This window comes from Camelina sativa, chromosome 5, assembly GCF_030686135.1.
Source record: "Camelina sativa cultivar CO46 ecotype springtype chromosome 5, ASM3068613v1".
Lineage (NCBI taxonomy): Eukaryota > Viridiplantae > Streptophyta > Magnoliopsida > Brassicales > Brassicaceae > Camelina > Camelina sativa.
The window spans coordinates 18,424,299-18,439,411 of NC_141884.1; the positions used below are offsets into that span (position 1 = coordinate 18,424,299).

At 37.3% G+C, this 15,113-nt stretch overlaps 3 protein-coding genes and 1 long non-coding RNA gene across 9 annotated transcripts; 1 reads left to right on the forward strand and 3 right to left on the reverse strand.

Annotated features, from left to right (window-relative positions):
- Positions 1-743: 743 nt before the first annotated feature.
- On the reverse strand, positions 744-5,744 carry LOC104786946 (tRNA dimethylallyltransferase 2). Of its 6 annotated transcripts, XR_015557087.1 has the most exons (13): positions 5,605-5,744; positions 4,490-5,205; positions 4,228-4,393; positions 3,165-3,417; positions 2,976-3,055; positions 2,794-2,862; positions 2,599-2,671; positions 2,390-2,514; positions 2,183-2,257; positions 1,620-2,017; positions 1,453-1,528; positions 1,201-1,349; positions 744-1,116 (listed from the first exon to the last, which is right to left on the reverse strand). XR_015557087.1 is itself a non-coding variant. In XM_087450228.1 (12 exons), exons 3-12 carry the CDS (start codon positions 3,382-3,384, stop codon positions 973-975), a joined length of 1,404 nt encoding a protein of 467 aa, XP_087306354.1. In that variant the 5' UTR covers positions 3,385-3,467; positions 4,228-5,205; positions 5,574-5,714; the 3' UTR covers positions 744-972. The 6 variants fall into 6 exon arrangements, 2 of the variants coding, with proteins under 2 accessions (XP_087306354.1, XP_087306355.1); XR_015557085.1 differs by having other exon boundaries at positions 4,228-5,205; XR_015557086.1 differs by having other exon boundaries at positions 4,228-5,205; positions 5,574-5,714.
- Positions 5,699-10,368, forward strand: LOC104786949 (uncharacterized). Its single transcript, XM_087450233.1, has one exon. The coding sequence runs from the start codon at positions 7,731-7,733 to the stop codon at positions 8,511-8,513; it is 783 nt and encodes a 260-aa protein (XP_087306359.1). The 5' UTR covers positions 5,699-7,730; the 3' UTR covers positions 8,514-10,368.
- Positions 10,369-10,420: 52 nt separating this feature from the next.
- On the reverse strand, positions 10,421-12,242 carry LOC147943945 (uncharacterized). Its single transcript, XR_015557094.1, has 5 exons — positions 11,864-12,242; positions 11,669-11,754; positions 11,020-11,302; positions 10,723-10,866; positions 10,421-10,584 (listed from the first exon to the last, which is right to left on the reverse strand). It is a non-coding gene; the product is annotated as an uncharacterized LOC147943945 (long non-coding RNA).
- An 821-nt stretch (positions 12,243-13,063) lies between these two features.
- On the reverse strand, positions 13,064-14,436 carry LOC147943946 (uncharacterized). Its single transcript, XM_087450234.1, has 4 exons — positions 13,855-14,436; positions 13,660-13,770; positions 13,484-13,564; positions 13,064-13,397 (listed from the first exon to the last, which is right to left on the reverse strand). Exons 1-4 carry the CDS (start codon positions 14,107-14,109, stop codon positions 13,320-13,322), a joined length of 525 nt encoding a protein of 174 aa, XP_087306360.1. The 5' UTR covers positions 14,110-14,436; the 3' UTR covers positions 13,064-13,319.
- Positions 14,437-15,113: the final 677 nt, after the last annotated feature.

Genomic DNA, 15,113 nt, shown 5'->3' on the forward strand with positions numbered 1-15,113 from the left:
TAGATATATTAATTGGTACAATGCCAAAGTAACATTAATGTAACTATGCATTTGATTGTTCAGAACTCAGAAGTGACCTTTACTCTACATATATCCCTCAGTTCTCTTTTGAAAATCTTTTGACATCATTTACTTTTCAGTCAGGTCGGCCAACACAACATTTCTACAATTCAATTATCGTGGAAACTCACAACCCAAATACTTACAAAATTACACCAACTAAATCTCTTTCTGTTTCTAACTAATGCAAACCTAAGACATATATAGTCTAAATGGTAACCGAAGAATTTGGCCGGATTGCTGAATTTATTTGTGAGTTCTTGAAAGTTTGAAAGTAGAACACTAATACTATACTTTGAAGAACAAAAGTTTTGCGTTAAATTAAACTGACGATATGTTTTTGGAAAGGAAAAGTTACAAAATATCTTCAAAATAAAATAACAATAATGACTTCATTAGGCTGACCATGTTATGGTTACAGACTTGCAGTAATGTAAGCGTATGATACGTACATGTCTATTAAAAGACATATAAGGATCTCAAGGGACCATTTTTGGAGTAAGATGATGATGGTGATGATGATGGGTCTCTTCTCTTCTTATATAAGTACTACTTATTTACTTCTCCTTTAATTTATCTCGTGATCACTTTTTCCCTTTACAGCCCCATTCCTCCCTATCTCTTTGGATAACTGTTCCTCTCTTTCTCCCTTTTTGCAACAACTAACACTATTTGTTCCAAACTTTTTAAAACAATCAACTCATGACATTCAATATAATATGGCCCTTAATTACCAAACTGTTGACAATAGATTAGGCATTCAATTTTTTTGTAATGCCTTTATAAGACACTGATGTGATTATTAGAATAGACATTTGATTTTGGAAATGTAAGAAAAATCGTAATGCGTTGATGGGATGGGTTTTGAATATTTGAGTCTAAATGGGACACACATTTACTGTAATATCTGAGTCACTCATGAATTGGTTCTTCTTGCTTATCTCTACTTTTCAAAGTTTGGGCCATTCTGAGTCGAGTGGTTCTCTTACGATGTGTACGACCTTGTTGATGTTGCTCCCACTCGTGTCTTCCTCTTAGTACCTTGTTTCCACAAGCCTGCGTCCAACAACATGCTTCAGTATTTAGTGATATATTCCACTCGAGTTAAGAGATGCTGTGTATGACAGAAACTTATAGTACCTCACAAACATATTGACTCCATAGATCTCTTTCAAGCGACTTTCCTGATGTTAAATCACGACCCGTATCAGTTCCTGTCATCAGGAAACACCGGATAATCTCTGAAGCAGGTTTAATCACTTGTGCATCCCATGACTCTTCAGCTTTGCCTTTAATAACAAGAAAAAACACCAACAAGAGAGATTCTTAAAGTTTGTTCTCCGAATAGCTATGGTATTTACTTGAAACATTGCTGAAACACATAACTCATACTTAATATGTACTCTGTTGCATCAATGTAATGAATATTCCAGCCAAAGACAGTTTCTAGCCTACTCACTCTCCTTTTCTGAAACACAACATAAAATGAAACGTTTCAGAGTTGATGGATCAATTTAGACAAGTTAAAGAACACAATTTGTTCATCAAAGAGGACTTACTTGACGACGAACGAGCCTTCTGGTATTTAACTTCACCCTATCAATTGCTTCCTCTAACATAATCCTCAACTTGTCATCTTTCGGGAATTTCAGAGTCTTCCTCAAACTCTCCTTCATAGCCTTATCATCTCTGCTTGAGTTCGTTAACTGTTCAGCATGTCTCCCAGAGAGATGCATTTTCAGGGAATCTTCAAACTCTCTGACGCCTATCGATTGCCTTAAGCCTCTAGTATAGTCGGCTCCTGGTTTATAGATGTCATATACTTCATCGAGTAGTCCAGCTTCTACCATGGAATCGACTCTTTGTTCAACATATCTGTCCAGTACCGGGGTTTCCGCGTCCATACATATCAAACAGTAATCAAAACGAGAGGCATCGATGCAGCCCCAGTTCTGCCCTGCCGCAATACATTAGTTAATTAACTTCTCAAAGCAGTTTAAGGGCTATCAATACTCGTTTTGACTAAAGGGGATAATAGTTTATGTAATAGAGATATTTCACATCTTCACATCTATATGCATGATTATAAATCAAATTGAACTGGGGTAAAGAAGGAACCTACCTCTGCAGCCTTTCCCTGATATAGCTTGCTTGGAAGAACTCCTTTACTAGCATGCAAGCTCAGGAATCGATTAATCTACAAAAATCGGACCAGAGTGAGTAAACCAGAAATTGCATGAAACTGTGTAAGACCAGCAAACTCATATATTTTCAAGACTCAAGAGCATTGTCTATTACAGAGAAGAAAATAGCGAATCAGAAATCTCACTTTTCGGTGATTATTGGGGTGAATTCTGTTTGCAGCCACAGGATCAAGCTCTTTTAGAAGGTCATATCCATGGCTCAAATCATCTCTCCCGCAGACAGACTCAACATCCAAGCCTTTGTCAACCACTGTCACCACATTATATCTCATTATCCAGTCTTAAAATTTCTCAATAAAAAACTGTTATGTTGATAGTAGTAGATTCTAGATACCTGAAGCAACATCTGAACAACACTCCTCCGTATCTTCTGATGCATCATCAAGAAGAAATTTACTCACAACAGCCTACATGAACAAGATAAGATTAACTGCGTCAAGCACAGGTAACTTAAAAGATAAGATTAACTGCGATAAGAACGATGAACTATGAGGAGGTGTAGCCACAAAACCACTGACAAGAAGATTACCTGTATATAATAATTTGTTCCTCCAACAAGAACTGGAATGTGATTGCGAGAAACGATCTCTTTAATAAGCTGAAACAAATCAATCATAATATTAATTAACAAAAAACCATTACTTAGATAAGGTGATCACTGTGACACTGATATACAGATACAGAGCAGCAGAGTTAAAACTTTGTACTCACTGGAACAGTGAAGTCTCTAAAATCCTTAGCTGTGAACTCCAAATCTGGGCTCACTGTCCCAAGTAAATGATGAGGCACTCCTAAATAATCACCAAATCCACATCAAAACCAAGCTTACATCTACTCGAACTATATACTAACAGCAGAGTCATCTATCTATCTATGATAAATTAACAAGAATTTAGAAACCTTTCTGCTCGTCGATGGTGACCTTATTGGTGAGAACGTCGAGTCCAGAGTAAATCTGCATTGCGTCAGCGTTTATAATCTCCACCGGGAAATGAGACGCCAAATCAACGGCAAGCTTAGATTTCCCAGACCCTGTTGGACCCATTATCACAATCACCTTCGCCTTCTTCATCTTCTTCTCCTCTTCCTCGGTTCCGCCATTGCTAGGGTTTAACATCATCGCCTTCCTCTCTCTCCCTCTCCGCCGCTCCGACTTGTTAATTTAAACCGGAGTAAAACAGAAAAACTAGATCCGGTTTATAACTAAACCGGTTTCAGTTCAGTTCGGTTAGTTTTTTCTTAAAAGGCCCATTTACTTAAGGGCCAATGACCTAAGAATGTTTATAGGTGGGTTGGAGTAAAGGGAGTTCTTAAATATTTTATGAATTAATTATGTACTGTTTGGAATATAAGAACTCATGATCTCTTAAATAAAATTTTCTTATTTATTGGTAGGTTCTTGTTTTGGGTCTCTTATTTTTGAAAAAATTGTTTTTTAAAATTTAAAAATTTTAAATAGAATATAAGTGGTATAAATGTGTAAACATTTAAGATTTTATAAAATTAGAAAATATTCCATTTTTATTAATTTTCAAACATACAAAACTTAATAAAAACATTAATACATATTACAACAGAAATGCAATTTATAAATGGAGAGAATGATTAATTTTAATACTGATTAGCTCCAAATTTTGCCAAAATATTCTCAACCAAATCATCTTGCAAGCATTTATTTTTTGAAAAAATTGTTTTTTGAAATTTGATAGTAAATATGAAACTCAAACTTGTTAAACCAGAGATAGTAAATATGAAACTCAAACTTGATATAGTAGTAGAGAATACTAAATAAGAGTCATCATGAATCATGATTTAACTTTTGATGGATATGTTACATAGGTGAAAAGAGAAGATTTTGATGAAGAGAAATAGATTGTGATGAAGATTGTGATGAAGACAAAGGTTCACATCTAGATTTCAAAAAGAAACCTAGAAACTAGAAAACAAAGCTTGTTGGTCTTACTGTTGTTTGGCTTCAACTTTCTTCTTCTGCCATAGCCTGTTGACTCCACTGTCGGCATCACCCTATATCGTTTCAAGAAAGTGTTAACAATGTCAGTGTACACCCCATCAGCATCGAGATGACCAATGCATGATCCTTTGATGTGATCAACCTGTTAGTAGCCGAGCTGCATTATTAATCCAAAAACAAACAAGAACAAGACGTTATACTAGCTGAATCTAAAGCATTGAAACAAGTGGGATCTTTATGAATGAGATCACACATGATGGTAGCAGCAAGCGAGAATACTCCACCCCCAAAATCTTTTGCCCTCCGAAAGATAATGTATAAGCATTCAGGCAACAAGCTCTCCTCGGAACCATAGACCACTTGGAGGTATTACGAAGAACATAATCAATCACTTTAATAACGTGGTTTAGGAACACTCACCACTTCCGAAGCCCTTCTCCTTCTAAGCTTCATGATGATTTTAGAGGCAGGGGAGATGATAACTCTATTAATTGAACCCTACCTTTTAATATATGGAAAAAAACACTCAACCAGTTTTGCGAACCTCAAACACCGACCAAAGCCTACAGTGGTCTCTCAGGTCTTATTACACGAATCAAACGGTCATTTTCCACTTAAACCTTTGGAATTTGAAGTTATTCACAGGGACTATAGTCAAAACTCAAAGCTTTCTTTGGCCGAGTTCACAACCGCTCTAATATCTTCAAGGACACATCCTGACCGCCAGCATGATCAGTATGTTGGTGTCACCGTGCTATACGTGGTTCAAAGGGCTCTAACTGACTTGGCTGCACTGGTGGTTGAAACTCCATGATTCTCTCTAAAGCCCAAACCTTCACGAACTGAAGCGGAGACTTTCACCACCACGGTCTCTTTTTCCCTACTACCAGCGAGATGCTCTTTCAAGACACCAATATCGCGATAAATCCTAGCTAAAACAGCCATAGCCAACCTAACTCCCTGAGCAAGCTGAATCGCACCCGGAAAAAGCTTCTCAACAACACATCACCACAATTGGAGAAAACGATACGCAAGAACCTCAAAACCATGATTACAAGAACAATACGACTAAGAAAGCAACTTCGTCAATATTCTTCTCTAGTGGTTTAGTTTAGTGGCTAGTCCAATGATTACAAGAAGCTTGCTAACATGTTTATCACAAAAACAGACACAAAGCAATCAATCATGGCTAATTTTGTTAATCCTAATTACAGTTATGCCTAAAAACACAAACAGACACTGATTATTCAAACATCCCTAATTTTCAAAAATCAAAGAACCATAATTTCTAAATCCTCAATAAACAAGAATTCTTACAATCAAAAAGAGACTCATACCACGAGAAAGAGATTGCTGAAGGAGATTTACCGATTGGTTCCGATTTGAGAGAAAAATCTCTTCCGATTGCAAAGGCGAAAGAAAGAGAGAGAAGAGGAAGAAAGAGAAACACGAGAAGTTTTTTTTGTTTCTTAACAAAAACTTTCGTCCAGTAGCACGCTGACACGTAGCGTCTCTTACAACAGATATGGGGATACTATATAACAACTCCCCTTAGACCATGGGCAACGCCGTAGTTTCGGTCCGTCCCCTGATTTATTTGGATTTACATTTAAATCATAAAATCCCAATTACGAAAAAACGGTTCTTATTTGGGGACGTTTTTTGTCCGTGTACTTGGACACGTGGAAGCTGGTCGTCGAGAGAAAGTTCTCCAATTCTCTCTTCTATCTCGACTCCGTCTCCGTCTTCGTCTTCGTCTTGGGTCCGGTGGCCACACACGATCTGAACCCAGTCGCCGGCAGTCATCGCCCACCGTTTGGTGTTGCAATCTTTCTCTCTCCTTCAAACTCGTAAGCTTTAGAGTATATCAACCAGATGTTCCCAAAGCTTCGGTTCCTTCCAAATCATCTCATCACCACCAGGAACAGCCAGCTACGTCTCACTGAAGAGCAATCGCTTCTTCTTAATTAGATGAGGTAACTAAAATCGTTGATGATTGATTGATTGATTGGTTCTATCTTGATTAGTTTGATTGGAACGCATAGAGAGAGAGAGAGAGAGCTAGTTTTATCTTGATTAGTTCTTGTTGTTGTTGTTGGATCATTATGTGATTAACCATTATGTGCGGTCACAAATCTGCCATATATTTAGTGTTCTAGAGATTACAAAGGTGCTCTGTTGCTAATTATTAGACTGCTCAGAGTTAGAGGAGTAATGTAGAAATCCTTCTTTGTGTTGTGGTGTTGTTAACTTATGTATTGGCTTATGTTTGTCTAAGGTTCTGTACGAATCACAGTTTATGAGTTGTTACTTTTCCTTAATTATCAGACTAATCAGAGTTAGAAGAGTTGAGAAATGTAGAATATCTAAGATTGTATAACGAGTCTCAGTTTATTTGTTGAGTCACAGACTGAAGAACTTGAGTTGTATTGATATTTATAGGTCCAGTTGCTGAAGACATGTTTCATTGGCAAGCTACAATAATGGGTCCTGCAGAGAGTCCGTATTCAGGGGGTGTGTTTCTCGTTACCATTCACTTCCCTCCCGATTATCCTTTCAAACCACCAAACTGTAGTAAAGTTAGCTTTTGAAATGCCTCAAGGAATCAATGGCCTTAGATCAAAGTTCATAGTAAAGTCCTGCAGTAGATGATGACGGAGATTGTTTTTCTCCCTTGGCGCTGAATGCGACCTCCGTAAACGTTGAAGTCTATTATAACAAAGCTGTGAACTATACATTGATGGTCACTTTTGTATCCTATGTTCTAACCTTTTTCCATTCCATCATAACATGGATACACTTTTTAGCGAATTCCTTAACTTGTTATTGTACTTAGGTCTCGTTCCTACAGGTTCTTTTGTTGATCCGACAAATGGAGCACAGTAACACACAATCCGTAAGATTCTTGCTTTTTTGTTAATCTGATTTGTTTTTTAGAAGAGACTGGATGCTAACTTTGGAATTACTCTTCTTGTATTTATGCAAGGGTGCTGCAAAGGTCTCTATAGTAATGATCGGGTAACAAGCCATCATGGATTCTTATTTATGCCTTTTACATCTCACAGCTGGGATTTTAGTTGGTATGTATTTTATAAAATAATCTCACACTTGTGTTTCCTCTTTGTTTAGATGGTAATCTTATGTTATAACAATGTTAATGTTAATTTTTGTAACTTTTAAAATATTATTATTTTATTTGGGGGACCAAATACAAATAGACACCAATCTTCATACTAAAAATAAGAACCTTTCAAAATAATACTTTTAAATTTGGGGGACCAAAAATTGTCCCTAACCAATGCCCATGCTCTTAGATTTTTTCTTTTGTTTTACTTTATTTTTTGGCATAAAAAAACTAAGAATCAGGGGTTGAACCCCCCGATAAACAAGGTCTAAGTCTCTTTCTTTCCTCTGTTTTTTGAAGCGTTAGGTAAGGGTTTGTTTCTGCAACTCTTGTGTCTTCTTGGCTTTTTGTATTGTGATTATCTTTGTAGATGAAGAAGAAAAGGGAGAAACGTAGTATTAAATCAGACGGCACTTTCGATATGGTTCATCGTCATGGCGAATTCTCAGACAAGTTAATAAACCTCATCTCTGCAAGATTCTATCTGTATGATGAGGATACAGAGAAGAAGTGGTTTCAAGGTCTTAGCAAGGCAGGAAAAGCTGATGCTAAAAGAGAAACAATTGAAAACTTAAAGAAGGCAAAGAGAGATAGGTTTGACCCTGAAAAGTCTGTTTTGACCACTCTTGATTTGCAGAAACAGAAGCTGGAGAAGGAAAAGGAAAAATCCGGTAATGAGACAGATACTATAAAGCCAATGTTTCGTGGCTTGCAAGAAAACGATACGTTTGAGAAGATGAGACAACGTCGTCTTGAGAATAATAAGAGGAAGAGAGGCTCGGCTTCTGAGGAGTTGAATGTTGTTGAAGAAGCTGTGAAGGATCTTACATATGGTTATGTCAAGATTGGGGACGATAATGATGAGGAATACGGGAAGAACAGAAAGAAAAAGAGAGTTTCTAAGGCGAAAGAGCTTGAAATGGCGATTGAGTTGAAGAGTTTAAAGAAAGATCCAGAGAATGGGGATGTTGTTGCAAAGAAACACTCATGGCAAGCGGCTATTAAGAGAGCTGCTGGTATCAAAGTTCGCGATGATCCAAAGCGGTTGAAGCAGAGAATCCGAAAGGAAAAGAAGAGGCGCGAGAAGAGCGCGGAGAAGTGGAAGGAAAGAGTTGAAGTGCAACAGAAGGTTAGGGTGGAGATGTTGACATAAGCTTGAAGATAGCTTGAAGTGCAAGCTATACTAATCCTACCGAGTTATGGAATTAGGATTAATTCTATTTAGGAGTTATCTAAATATGTTAGTTTGCCAGTTTAGAATAGGAAAGTTGTTAGCTCTAGGGTTGAGCCATTGTTATAAATACCAAGAGAGCGTTTCATAGACAGGTGCGCGTCTTAGGTATTATTGAGAGATGCATACAAGGTGTGTGGCGTTGCCCCATCAATAGGATAGAGAGATCCGTTGATGGTATTATTGAAGTTCTACTTCTACTTAATAAATTCTGGACTTGGTCCCGGGGATGTAGGTTATCCGAACCTCGTTAACAAAGCTTGTGTCTTGTTTACTTTTATGCTCTTACATACCGTTCTCGCACTTAAACATATATATCTAAGCCACATATATGTGCTTTATTTGGTATCAGAGCCTAACTAATCAAGGTTCGATAGAGATCTGTTCTTGACTTATTGTTTCGGGTGTGATCCTGGGTTTGTGGCTGTGAAGAGTTAAGGTTGGTGACGAGAGCCGTGAGATATTACAATCACGAAGAAAGACACGAAGAACCTCACATAAGAGAACTAGTTAGAGATAACAGAAGTCGCTGCAGAGTTATGGTCTAATGAATATCTCAGGGAATAGATGTTGAGTTCGCCGACAAGTTCTAGCCTTATCGTGTTCTTCTTTCCAGTATGAAAAAAAAAAAAAAGTCATTGATGAAGAAAGAAGTTTAGTATAATGGAAGGGGTTTGAGACTCATGACCAATCTCTATTGTAGGTAATAAAACAGGCCCATGAAAGCCTTACTTTGATGAGAATGTGTTCACTTAAGAGAGACATTGAGAGGTCTCTTCATTGTGCAAAGAAAGCTTGAGGAACGGAGCCGAGGAGAGAGTGAGCACAAAAGGCTGAATGAAGATGAAAAAAACAAAAAAAAATCAAGGGTCTCTCAGCTCGAAATCATCTTGTTTATCCTTGGTCTGCCAATTCGGAAAAGTCACTAAAATTGTCTGTTGTTATTGATGATGAAGATTTAGTGGTAGTTGTGTTATGGTCGTTAATGGTATCAATATGGAAGAGAAATTCACAGCTAGAAATCAAGTGAGTTAAAGAGAATTGAGCTTTGGGTGTCTAGGATTCGAAATCCTGATAAACTTGAGATGTTTTGCGACCACTAGAAAGGAACCATGTCGGAGACTCCGCAGAAAAAATTGCAGGGAGTTAAAGATGTCAGAGGACGGGATTAGAATTGTATTGAGGAAGCATAGATGAAAAGAGGATCAACGAGGGTATGATCTTAAATTGTGGTTACAAGGAAGAAAAAAAATCTCTGATTTTAACGTAAACGTGAGAAGAAACCAGTAGTAATAAAAGTTGGGTTAAGAAGTTCGTGAAATCCAGAGTAATGTCTGATTCTGGAAATAAAGGGAGCCATCATGAGTCACTAGCTGATGTTTGGTTAAAGTGAAGAAGAAGAAGATATCATATTATGGATTTCAAAAAAAAAGAAAGGTTGGATAATTTGGTTGATTATATTGAATCTTCTACAAGAATCAGTGGGAAAGATTGAGAGTTTTTCTTCCTCATTGGAGGTTGTCAAGGGATATGAGAGGAATTTCATAGTGGAGAAAGTCATTAATTGAAGTCAAGTCCGAATGTCATCTGAAAAGAATTTATAAGTCTTAAGCTCAAGATCAAAATTGAGAAGCCATGCTTGACTCTTCGATGGAGCTTTGGATCTGAAATGATTTTGACAGTGTTTAGGACGTTTAAAAGGGTTCATACTTTCATATGTGACTTTGGGGTGAAGTCAGCTGTTGGTTTGTTTGATTCGTTGTATGTGTGTTATGTCTCGGATGTTTGCCTTTGAGACACACAATCAACAAGAGGAAGAAGTGAATTACCTGCGTATGTACTGTGGAGAGCATAGAGTATCCATGAAGAACAACCGAGATGGTGAGGGCTTGACTCACCGGAAGAGATTAATGTGAAGCATCATCTCTGAAGGAGACAAGAGTGATTTGCTCTAAGCACCTGCAGAAGAAGAAAGAAGGAAACTCACCAAAGACTGAAAAAAAAGAAAAAAAAAAAACTCTCAATTCGTGAAGTATAAGAGCAAGAGGGAGATCTGAGACAGAGAGAGAGAGTGACAAAGCAAACTGAAAGCTTGTGAAGATTGAAGCAACGAGAGAGCAAGGGAACTCACCAACGAGTTCTGCCAATGACGTGAAAGAGATTCACGAACAGATCGAGAAGAAGTAGAATGTGGGATCAAATTTGCTAGTTTAGACTTTGGGAATTCAGCTAATGAATCAAGAGGGAGTGTTGGAATTTGATTCATTGCTTAATCCTACAAAAAGAGAAACAAAAGGAAGAGTGAACAGATGCAAGAAGAAGAAGAGGAATCGTAAGAGTGATGAAAAAGAAGAAGTTTCTGGTATTCAAGAACAATTTTTTGTTTCTAGGGTCGTTACTTTCTTCTTCGGTTACTATTGCTACAGACCTCAGATTGAAGCTACAAAAGGTTTTCTGAAAACTTGAGAGCGGGATCTTTCCAATGATATAAAGATCGTCATCTTATTCCTTGTGGTTTACTGGGAAATTGCTCTCAAAGTTGGACTGCTTGCAGGTTGCATCATTCCGGATCTGTTCTGGGAAAGTGGGTGTAACTTCCAAACTGTAAATGCAAATGGTGATCTGTTTCTTCCTGTGTCTTCATATGGCTGTTGTTGATGTTTCCACAAAAGTTCATATTTTTCTGGGTTGGTTTGCTATTCCATTGTGTTCTGCATCAAAACCGATGAAAAATCCAGAAATTTTTAGTTGTCTAAGTGGAGAAAAATGGAGAAATATCTTGAAGGCTAGATTGGAGTGCATAATTTTAGAAGAGAAGATGATATTATAAACAGGCATGTGTGATTAACAAAGTTTATAAAGAAGATAGTGTGGTTGAAGATATTAAAAGAGATGACAGAGGAAAAGTAGAGTTGATTGGTGAAAAAAGAAAGGGACAAGGAGATATGATCTGCATCATCAAGTTGAAGTATTTCATTATTTTGGATGAAAAAGGAGAATTGAGGTTTCTCAAGAAAATTTCAGAAATTGTGATGGAGGAGCTAAGGGTGAAAGCAATTGGTGAGATAACTTCTTACCCAAGAGTCGTCGGAATTGATTGAACAAGATCACATGGGAGAAGCGATAAAGTTTGCTAGTGACGACAAGGTGGAGAGCTCATCACCTTAAATGGATTCAAAATTGAAACTTTTAAGTTTCAATATTTCTGGCAATTCTTAGAAGATCCTAATCATTAAGTGTCAAGAAGAGACATGAGAGAGATTAGAGGTTACCTGAGATGAAAAGTGATGATGGTACCGGAAAAGGTGACAGTCCGACGATGATGACTAGGAAGGTTCACACGCGTCGGTGGATAAGGAAGAGTTGTGGTTGTCTTCTTGAAGGAATAATGTGTGGTAGCTTTCACCGGAGGGAGTCGTCAGAGAACGTACGCTGGTAGTCGACTTCACAGAAGACGTTCCGTCGGAGAAGACAAAGGAGCTGCGTTTGATCCATTGGAGGAGACGAAGTTGATGTCTCAAAGTCTTCGGTAAAGACGTTTCGTCGGAAATTATGGAGGAAGGCACTGGAGTTGTTGCAGAGGATCGCCGGAGGAGATGGTGATCCGGTGGTGTTCAGCTTCACGGGAAGGGAGAAAGAGATGATGTCGATGTGCTCACGTACCTGTGTGATTTTTGCTAAAAAGGTGGAGTTTGTTGTTGGGTTTGGCAAAATCACATTTATTGGGCCTTGTTGGGCCAGACGAAAATTGACTAAGAGAAGAGGTGAAGGTTCTAGAGCTCATTTACACATATATATTATTGTGTCGGATCAGATGGATCTCATTGGAATGAGAGATTTGGAAGAAAAATGATTTCAAGCTTAAGAGGGAGAATGTTGACATAAGCTTGAAGATAGCTTGAAGTGCAAGCTATACTAATCCTACCGAGTGGAATTAGGATTAATTCTATTTAGGAGTTATCTAAATATGTTAGTTTGCCAGTTTAGAATAGGAAAGTTGTTAGCTCTAGGGTTGAGCCATTGTTATAAATACCAAGAGAGCGTTTCATAGACAGGTGCGCGTCTTAGGTATTATTGAGAGATGCATACAAGGTGTGTGGCGTTGTCCCATCAATAGGATAGAGAGATCCGTTGATGGTATTATTGAAGTTCTACTTCTACTTAATAAATTCTGGACTTGGTCCCGGGGATGTAGGTTATCCGAACCCCGTTAACAAAGCTTGTGTCTTGTTTACTTTTATGCTCTTACATACCGTTCTCGCACTTAAACATATATATCTAAGCCACATATATGTGCTTTAGGAGAAACAACAAAAGAGATCAGAGAATATTTCTGAGAGGATTCAACAGAACAAGGTGAGGAAGATTGCCAAAAGAGAGAAAAAACTCTTACATCCTGGTCCTGGCTATTAAGTTGCAACTTTTGTTTCATCTATATTATATATAACCGAGTTCTCAGACTCGATATGATGTTTTAGTAAGAAATATTGATAGAGGTTAAGGTTACAAAAGTTTCATGGTCAGGAAGAAAAGAGCATATTTGTGGAACATTGTCACAGACATGAAAACATAAGAATGTGATCTTTTAACACATTTCTGCGAATCAGGAAAACAGATTTGATCACACAGACAAAGAAAATATCGAATAACACAATAACAAAAAGCGCAGAAGAAAGAAGAAATCAAAGCTGGCTGCTTTTTGCAGCCTTGATTTGTTATAATCTTGTGTCAGCGTAGAGAAACTTCAATGCTTTTGCTGAGTTCCTCCAGCTTTGTCATCCGTAGTTTCTCGCTTTCGGTAACCAGCTGAAAACACACATTTCATACCGGAAAGATTCAGAAAACAACAATCATTTTGAAAAGAAATGACAAATGGAAACAGAATGTTTCACCTCAACTAGCTTGCTAACAAATGTAGATTTCTCTTTGTTCTTCTCATTGTAAGCTTCAAGGGCTTCTTTGAATTCTCTCTCCTGTAACAACAACAACAACAAATAGTCTCAAGAAATGATCTGCAAGAGACATATAAGTTTAGTGAATATCCTAAACACTAATTAGTTTAATTTACCTTTCTCTGACAACTCTGTCCTAAAGGCTTGAGTTCTCGGTTAATAGTATCGACTCTTTTCCTTATTGCTGATATCTCTTTTCTCATTGGATCGGTAAGAGCTTCAAGCTCCTGAAAATGTAAAAAGACCACAACTCTCTAAATATTATGAAAATATTTGTCTAAGTTCTTGAAAACGCTACAAAATAAACTTACTTCTCGAATCTCGGCTAATTTTCTAGTAGCTTCTTCGGCGAGTCCAAGCTTTGTCTGGACCCTATCCTTAACCTCCATCTTCCTCCTCTCAATCTCATCTTCTTTTGCCTTAAACAAAGCAAAAGCAGACTGTGAAAGCTCCTCTTCTTTGTCATCAATCATGGGGCTACCATTGATGCTCATGTTCCCTGAGCTCTTGATGCGTTGAATAAATGGCGATTGTGGCTGTTCCAAGATCTGTCTTGTCGTTGCCATTGTTCCTCGCTCAGATCATTTTCTCTCTTCACACAATGACAGAAGATGACTTGTTATATAATCCAAGACTGGCCTCAAGAGCCTATCAAGACTTGTTACAGCTGTCAAATGACTAGAATGCCCTCTTATTCAAAATGACTATACTAACTTAGAAATTTGAATAAGAAATTGATTTTTGTATGAAATACATCGAGTTGGCTATCATGTAGTAAAAAGAAGAATACCAAGTGGGGCTAAAAGGTCTAGTAGGTTTAACATGTTTATATTGAATTGGTAATCTAACAATTTTCTTGAGTTGGTATATTTGAAATAGGTAGCTAAAATGTTATTCTCATGGTTTGGTTCTCAATCCATAAATAAGACAAAGATACGTATAGATAAAGTAGGCAAATGTATGGATTAAATTTAGAAAAAAATGTTAGGTGTGAAGTTGAAGGCAAAACAGAAAACAAAAAAGGAGATATATTACAATATGCAACGGAGTTTTCATGAAGATCAAAAACTGAAAATAACAGATAGATAAAAGATAGATTATTCTTTTTCTTTACAAAAGACAAAAAGCTAAAATAAACATGTTATAGTGCTTGTAATTGAAGGCTTCTTGTAATGTGGAGGAGACAGTGAAATATGGGGTTGTACTGTGGCTGAAACTTACGGGAAAAGCAATATTGTTGATTATTGTATATGTTGAGAGAACATGTTTATTATATATACGAATAACAAGTTTGAAACAAATATAAGCATGTTCTCTCAAATTGTTTCAAACAAGTTTTTAATATTGGACACAAAACAAGTTTACATATATAGGCAAATATCAATCAATAAAGACTATCATATCGTTTTATTGTGTTATACATCGGTCGAGATTCTCATACGTTTTAGAAATCCTACTCCTCTTCTTTAAACCTTGGTTTCCACAATGGTGTAACTCCTTTGTTTGAGCCAACTTGTGTTTCCACAACTTAAACGATCTCATTCACTTTCATCTTCAACCAACAAACAAA

Coding starts and splice junctions, on each gene's coding strand:
- LOC147943946 (XM_087450234.1), bottom strand. CDS start 14,109: ATGGCAACGACAAGACAGATCTTGGAACAGCCACAATCGCCATTTATT. Junction 13,771..13,854: donor AATTAGCCGAGATTCGAGAA/GTAAGTTTATTT, acceptor TTACATTTTCAG/GAGCTTGAAGCTCTTACCGA. Junction 13,398..13,483: donor TTGTTAGCAAGCTAGTTGAG/GTGAAACATTCT, acceptor GTGTGTTTTCAG/CTGGTTACCGAAAGCGAGAA.
- LOC104786949 (XM_087450233.1), top strand. CDS start 7,731: ATGAAGAAGAAAAGGGAGAAACGTAGTATTAAATCAGACGGCACTTTC.
- LOC104786946 (XM_087450228.1), bottom strand. CDS start 3,384: ATGATGTTAAACCCTAGCAATGGCGGAACCGAGGAAGAGGAGAAGAAG. Junction 2,863..2,975: donor TTAGAGACTTCACTGTTCCA/GTGAGTACAAAG, acceptor GATTTGTTTCAG/CTTATTAAAGAGATCGTTTC. Junction 2,515..2,598: donor TTGTTCAGATGTTGCTTCAG/GTATCTAGAATC, acceptor ATGTGGTGACAG/TGGTTGACAAAGGCTTGGAT.